This window comes from Phaseolus vulgaris, chromosome 4 (genome assembly GCF_000499845.2).
Source record: "Phaseolus vulgaris cultivar G19833 chromosome 4, P. vulgaris v2.0, whole genome shotgun sequence".
Classification (NCBI taxonomy): domain Eukaryota; kingdom Viridiplantae; phylum Streptophyta; class Magnoliopsida; order Fabales; family Fabaceae; genus Phaseolus; species Phaseolus vulgaris.
Window position 1 is genome coordinate 7,013,213 of NC_023756.2, and position 8,053 is coordinate 7,021,265.

The window sequence follows — 8,053 nt, forward strand, 5'->3', positions numbered from 1 at the left end:
GGTATATTTCAGATCAATTAACCACTCTGGGTCATTTTAATGTTTTTAAACACCCGATGTTGAAAATCAGGCGAAGCAAGCATTTTAATTTTGGAATTTACAAATTGTAAAACAAACCATTGAAGAAAACACAAGTTTTCCTGTAATTTACATAACATGATGAGTACATTATATAAAATGTACTAATATAGATCATTTGCAGAACAAAACGAACGAAACCACAAGTACCCTATATTCCACATATAAAAAACACCAGAAAACATTCTAGCAAGTTTAATTGTGTTTTCGATAAGAATACATCAGAAAAAGAATAAATGAGATTGAATGTCAAAAAGTAACAAAGTAAACATAAAAATGGCCCAAAAATAAAAACAATAAATCTCATGCATTAGAGTACAACATTGCTGACATCAAAACTGCACCCTCGGGAAGCTTAATGAGGGCATGTCTCTTGAACATTTTCTCTATGAGTGAAGCGCGATGAAAATCCCTGCAATATAAGCACATCAAGACTTCGAAAGACATGTAATACCACAAGCTACAAAACAAAAATGATAGAGCATGAAAGCCAAGCACAGCACATATGGAAGGCCAGATAATACAAAGTCATCTATTACAACATATCAAAATTAAAAAAACTATTAGTTAAAACTACTGTACTTCCAAGCTGACTGAAGATCCTTCTCCGTTGCCGTTCAGACTTGCTAGGGGGGATAACATTACTCTAATCAACCATATAAGATATTGCTGACAATATCTCCAACTCAAAACCCCAAGGTTGTGGATCTGTGAATCTTCCTTTTTATACATGTTGCTCAACTTTCTTATTTTTACTCAATCAATTATGTGTTGGGAACACACACGAGTATCCTTATTTATAATGAAGAGATATATAACAAAAAGAAACAAAATCAAAATCGAATAATGAAAAATAATATATTAGATATTTCTCTATCAATTTATATCATAATTCCTTATTTAATGCAACCAAATCATATTTTTAACATAATAAAATCATATCATACACACGCACAAACATATAATAAAATAACCTAAATTTAAAGACATTAATAATTGAATCGTAACTCAGGGTCGGCTGATGGTTTGCAACAGAGATACACATGAGAACAGGGTATCATTTAGCCTGTCCAAAAGGGTTTTATACCATACCCAACAAAAAAGGGAGAAATTATGAAACAATCCCCAAATATTTGGATGAACAACTATCACTTAGGGACAAAGAAAGGTTTTTTGACTACATTTGCTTCAAAGAATACACTACGAGGAGCAAACCAAAAAGCCCAGGGAGGCTTGACATTGCTTCAGTTCAGAACTATCGCACAGTAATCCATAAATGAAAGTGTAACAGGAAATGCATAAAAAGGATTGCTAATAAAAAGATAAAATCTAATGGCAAGATCAGAACCATACCACATCAAATTAATCCTCCTCCATTGGTACATCTGGAATGTCAAATCTATCTTCTTCAATACTCTTGTTTATCACAAATGCTGGACTAGGTATTGATTGTCAAGGAAAGAGTATGGAACAGCAATATTTATCACAATCATAGCTGAGCTGGTTCCAAGTTAGAATTAGACATGCTACAAGAAGTATGCCAGTTGCCGTAACAAATCAACAATTTCTTGCTCTTAAATTGGTGTCTAAAAACTATTATGGCAAAATTGCATTAAAAGCTTTTTCGTATAATTAGTTATATTATCAGAATTTTTTGTTTCTTGCAGCGTCAATACGGTGAAGTTTACATTCAACTCAGACTTTATACTTAAGCCTCCTACAGATCATACAACATGAGGTAGACTGTAGATACCATGTCATGCATCAACCTTAAGAAAGATAAGTGGGGTAAGGTGGAAAATGTAAAGGATATAAATTGACATAAGGTCTTCCTCCTTTTCACCTCGGTTGCGGCTGTGTTCTAGCTCTCTAAGAATCTCAGGTGTAACCTGCAGTAGGAGTTAACAATATTAATCACGGCCAGAAATTTGAAACAGAAGACAAGCAACCCATTAGATTTTATGCTCTCACCAATTTATGCTTCTGCTTTTCCATTAGATCCCTTAATCTCTCCTTATCTTCACTTTGCAGCTCGTTCTTATACCTGAAATATCATACAAAAGCAACTTAAATTAAAAAGGGGGCAGGAAAATTAATCATTACTGTATTTCACGCTATGCTAACTATAAATATTATTCACTGATTTAGGGAAAATAATGGATATGTCTTGTGTTTGTAAGAAATTAGGTAGTATTTGAACTGAAAACATGTAGGGCCCACTATATTTCATTTCCTCACAACACAGCCATAATTTAGAACAGAAACAGGAATTAAAGGGTGCTTTTTTTTCAAAATTTCAAAACCAATTGTTTGCTTATTATTTCTTATGTTTGCATATAAAAATTTGTTACCAATTACTTTCCACTTTTAGGATAATTTCAAGCACCAAAAACTGAAGCAATGCATCCTTAGATTACTAAATGAAATATTAGTGGTTGGTTTTATAAATTTTGTTTAAGACTTTGTGATGATAATCACGAGAATTATATAAAAGTTATGAAATTAATGTCATTAAGTTATTTTTAATATACTTTTCCTTTATCTTTCTTTTTAGTGCCTGTGTGTGTAAAAAATTGTCCTCCATAAGCTGCCATGCCATCTGTGATATTTTTACCGCAAATTTTGGCTCACCACCATACTCCATTATCCGCTATTATTAACATTGCACCAACATCCAACTCTAATAATGCTAGATTATAAGCATTTTGGGAACCCACACTTAAAAGTTACGTGTTAAATGGGGAGAACTAAGCACTTAAATACTCCATCGAGAATACTCAATGTAGAATTTAGACACTCCATAATACCCAGCTCCTTATCACATTTCTTGATGGGGCTGGCAATCTTAGCCTCCTCCCAGAACTGTTATAGTGGGATACTAGTGGCAAGATGAACGTTATTTTGATTCTGGTGTGTGTATGTGAGTGTGTGTCAGGCGTTGAGCAATAAAGAAAACCACCCAAAAATCTAAAACATATTCTAATTAAATTTAAAATTCAAGAGGTTCAAAACAACCAAACAGAACAGAAAAGAAGAAATGAAAATAGGATGCAAAACTTGATTTTTCAGCACCATAAGCTCCACTAGAAGCACCATTGAAAACACCATTGTTGTGTTTGCCGAAAATTGAGAAGAAAGGTGAGAGGCTTCGGAGAGTGGACTAAGAAGTTATGAAAGTGAAATGAAAAAATGCTTGAGATTCCACATTGACTAGAGGCATGACCAAATTATAATGAGTACAAACCCCACCTAACAAACTAGTTTTGTAAGATTGAGTTAAATTTAAAATTCACTTTCTAAGAAAAATAATTGGAGAATATGTAACATGGCTCTAAGAGGTTATATAGCAGTTTTACCCTTTTACCCTTGAAGAAAAATCAAATCTGGGCCAAGAGGTTATATAGCAACTTTTTCCTACCTTCACGAAAAAAAGATCTGAAACTCAAAACACCACCATTTTGAGGATTCTTCCCCAGCCCCTTAGGTTACATGGAGCCACGCCAAAGTGGCATGATTGTGCACCATTCTAGCCATGAAAGGCATCACTATCGCCACAACACAACCTACAATCACAGTGGGTGGTTGCCCTGCTCCGCACTAGTACTATTGCATGCTATTGAGTACTCTGCTAGGGAAGAGGACCCTTCGATAGAAATCTTTATTTTCTATATCATTTTTTTCTTTTATTCTTTTTTAATTCAATACATACAATGATACAACTTCACCACTAAGTTATTGTTGGTTATTGTTCAATCACGATTGTTGTTAGAGACCCCACGTTGACTAGAAATATACTCAAATTATACTATGTAAATAGATGCAAACCCTCACTTTATAAATAGTTTTGTAGGATTAAGTTAGGTCTAAATCTACATTCTAATATGATATCAGAGTCTTTCTAACTAAATTTATTGAACCTATTGTGTCAACCTCTAATGAACTACCCACAAATATCTAGTCTCACACTCAGATTACTATGTCTCCAATGTGAAAGGATGTGTTTAAAATCCCACATTGACCACAAAAATAATCAAACTATAGTATATAAGTGAGTGTAAACCTTATCTTACAAACCAATTTTGTAGGATTGAGTTACCCCAAAACCACTTTCTAAGAACTGTATAGACAAGTATTAAAAATAAAAAACAAAACGTTAATCACTGACCTCTGCACAAAAGTAAGAAGTGACTGGTGCCATATGACAGGCATTATTCTGGTTTCATTCAAAAATCTCATAAAATGAGCAACAACTGCATCAACCACACGATATGGCAAAGCATATTTTTTCTCCAGTAGAAGCTTTATGAAATAACTGCAATTATTGTAACGGTAAGTTTCTATCAAATATTGAAGGGAAAAAAATAAAAGTTTCATCAAAATGACTTATGGTTCTCTATTGCTGTAAAATATAAACTCCACTCATAAGAAATTGCATGAACTGTATTTTCATAATTATACTTTATTAAAATACTAATGCAATGCTAAATACCTTGTGGTGCCACAATATTCCATTCCAGAAAGCTTCAATAGAGCAACACTGCGTACACATCCAGATATTTGGATACATCAGACATTGAATGACTCAAATAAGTCAAACTTTTACTTTCAGTCTCAACAAGAGATAACACACATACAGCATGTATTCGTTTCATTATGTCAAAATGCCTCATACACTAAGTAGATTGCCAGCTCAGCAGAGTTAGATACTGCCAGAGGTTTCCTAACATAACTGTAATAGCTCTCAATATCAATCCTGATCTTAGTTTAGAGATTCAGAAAATCAATAACACAATTTTCCAGTTTCTCTAAAATTCCCTAAATCTCATAAATCTTTAACATGAACCATAGTTTTAAATCCTAGATTGTGCCACAAGTCAACAAAAACATTATAGTTTTTATTGGGTAATGGTACCAAGTAGATATGTTTAAAATCCTTCTGCTATAAGTTAGGAATGCTCAAGACAGAAAGGCCGGAAAACAAAGCAAACACCTAAGCTATTTTATTGGGTAATAATAACAAGGAGAAATGTTTAAATCTTTGCACAGTAAGGGAAATCCATCCCTACATCATTTCTCCAAAATACTAAATGTTGTGTCCCCTAAACTAAGGTCCAAGAAACCAACTCTCAACCACTATGACACAGATCTCAGTGAACTTTGGATAATAGTTGTTATACACACAAGTTTCAATGTTTCAATTAGACAAAGTTAACATACCTTGAATGAAGTGGAGGAATAGAAACCTTTTCTATAATGCTTCCAACAATGACTGCTTCCCTGAGAGTGCAAGTGCGTGACTGTACATGAAGAAACTTGTCAAACATTGCAACAAAACTTAGCAAACACTTGAATTATAAGTTTTTTTTTAGACTACATATGGTTGGAGTAAACTGGAATTAAAAAGATCTGGTTTTATTTCAATGATTTAATTCAAATCATGAAAAATACCAAAGAAAGCATAAATAAATAAAATAACTCATTTATCATTTATCACTCTACAAAACGGAATACCAGAGCTAATAATTTCACTAATTTTCATACAACTTCGTAGGTAATTTGTCCAAACAACTACACAAAAATGGAAATGAGCAAATTATCAACATATGCGCAAACTAGATATAAAGATTCTGTATTCCTCACAATCAAAGAGGCACTTTCTATCTGTCAAGTTACTGTGATAGAACAAATATGTCATTCACAATGCACCATAAACCAGCATAGACACAAGCAAATACCTCACATAGCGGAAACAGTATTCCCTTAAAGAATGCAGCAGGTTTGTACAATGCCTTTTTCAGAGTTTGGTATAATGCAAAATGCAACCGTTTATTCTTCCTTATATCTTCTCTCACTCTTGGAAGCAACACAAGTTTATAGAAGCGTTCTGCCTTTTTTGCACCAAAATTAGAAGCAAAAATCCTAGTAGCTTGATAAAGAGCATTTGGAGACCAATTCTCAGGTTCAGTTATATACAGGACCTCCTCCCAGAGTTGCATAGAGGGGATGTGTTTAAATGCCTTGGGTATTTTGCCTATTGTATATTTGCTGAGATGGTTCCCAACCCTGCCAGTATGGAAGAAGGCAACAGCAGTAAAGTTGAGGGCAACAGCAGTAAAGTTGAGGGCAACAGATAGAAACTACATTTAACCAGCTAAATAACCTAACAAAAAACAATTTATTAATCTAATTCACATATTGATAACAGAATTGAATAGGAAGCTATACATACCCCTTGTATATGTCAATAATGGATTTATCCAATTTTGGGACAGGTCGCATTTCTGTACACAAAGATATCATAAGTTCAAGAGTGAGAATAATACCTTCAAGAAGGCAGAAAAAACATGCTAAAAACATTCAACACCAAAACCAAAATGAAAGAAAGCATGAGCAGAAAAGTATTGCCTGAAGCAACAGAAGCATCCTTTTCTTTTATTCTTTGGACAATGAGGTCTGCCAGTGTTTTCTGCTGACCAGGATCTTTCGATAAGAAAGCTTCCATTAGTTGTTCATCCTCCTCATTAATTTCCTCCTAAATTTCAAAAAATGATCACAAAAATCACTCACACCATAATAATGGGGGGGAAATTATTAAAAGGAAAAATGTTCACTCGACTGTTCACTGATAGAAAACATGAATTACTAATAGTTTATACTTTCTACATCTCAAAATCTCACTGTAATTCATACATTTAGTCCAACCAAACATTTCTTAACCTCCTCTCCAATTACACAACTACAAATTGTCACCTTATTTCTTTTCTTCAATAAATATCAGATTTTAAAAATAAATAAATAAACTCTAAAGGTACCGAGTTCACATCTATCAAGAACCAAAAAAATAAACTCCACATTAGCCTACTTGAAAAATCTTCCATAATCTACAAAGTACTGATAGCTGAAGAAATTAAAAAGACAAAAAATGAGCTTCTCTACTAAGTTAAAATCAACTCAACTCAAGTCCATAGTAGCATTGACTTTTATAGACACTCTTTCATCTCACTGCTTGAAAGTACTATTTTGAAGTGCTCCTTAAAAAGAACTTTTTCTCTAGAAAAAGAAACATGAAGAAAACAATAAAACTGACTTCTACACAAATTAAAATTTGTTTGTGTACAAGTTATATGACAGCTGGTATATAATAATTCATAGAGAAGCTATAATTAACGGGTAAAGAAGTCAATTCCATTTTCGTTTCATAGTTTTCTCCCTTGAAAGTCCATTCGGAAAAGCTTGATTTTAGCTATGGTTTTTAAATTCCTGTTCAAGACCTATAGTGCAGGGAAAATATAAAGTGAAAGTCATTTGGCAAAGCCAATGGTTAAAAGAAGTGAAAAAAGCATTCATAGTTTTCGGCAGTTCAATGAACAAAAACTCATGAAATGAAGGAGAGCGCAAAGGTGAAAGATTCAACTCACATCATATCCCGCGAACTGGCTCTGCGTTTCAGAGAAGCCGCCAAAGTCATCGATGTCGTCACCGTCTTCCTCCGCGTTGGGAATCTCTTCGAAGAGAGTGGCGGCTTTGTCCTGTGCCGCCTCATCTTCCTCCTTTTGCTGCAGCAGAGCCTCCTTCATGATCTTTGAGCTGAGTTTGGAAGCGATTAATTTCTCTTCCTGCTGGTAATTCTTCGGCGCTTTCGAACGCTTCTTCGTCTTCGCAGGGTCGGCGCCATACGGATCAAACGGTTCAGGGTTCTGAATCCGCTCCTTCCTCTTCGCCATTCTTCACTGCAATTACTCAATGGATAAGGAAAATTCACGGAGTATCAGCTTCTTCTGCTGCCTCTAACACTGAATCTCTGTTATCGCCACCACCACTGAGAGGTTTTAGAGAAGAGGGTTTTCTTTTCTATTCTCCCTGAATAATTGGTAAACCCTAATTATGAATATTTTGATAGATATATTTTTATTTTGTTATAATTATAATCAATATATTAATATTATAATTGCAATATACTTTGATATTTAATATA

The 8,053-nt window shown here is 34.0% G+C and overlaps 1 protein-coding gene across 1 annotated transcript; it reads right to left on the minus strand.

The window, feature by feature from the left end:
- Positions 1 to 215: 215 nt before the first annotated feature.
- LOC137837109 (bystin) lies at positions 216 to 7,964 on the minus strand. Its single transcript, XM_068645970.1, has 11 exons — positions 7,497 to 7,964; positions 6,484 to 6,610; positions 6,308 to 6,359; positions 5,814 to 6,141; positions 5,296 to 5,375; positions 4,568 to 4,615; positions 4,244 to 4,390; positions 2,050 to 2,122; positions 1,892 to 1,967; positions 1,432 to 1,520; positions 216 to 490 (listed from the first exon to the last, which is right to left on the minus strand). The coding sequence occupies exons 1-10, from the start codon at positions 7,800 to 7,802 to the stop codon at positions 1,441 to 1,443; spliced, it is 1,317 nt and encodes a 438-aa protein (XP_068502071.1). The 5' UTR covers positions 7,803 to 7,964; the 3' UTR covers positions 216 to 490; positions 1,432 to 1,440.
- Between the last annotated feature and the right edge of the window lie 89 nt (positions 7,965 to 8,053).

Coding starts and splice junctions, on each gene's coding strand:
- LOC137837109 (XM_068645970.1), bottom strand. CDS start 7,802: ATGGCGAAGAGGAAGGAGCGGATTCAGAACCCTGAACCGTTTGATCCG. Junction 6,360..6,483: donor GGATGCTTCTGTTGCTTCAG/GCAATACTTTTC, acceptor CTTTGTGTACAG/AAATGCGACCTGTCCCAAAA. Junction 2,123..4,243: donor CTTCTTACTTTTGTGCAGAG/GTCAGTGATTAA, acceptor ATGATATTTCAG/GTATAAGAACGAGCTGCAAA.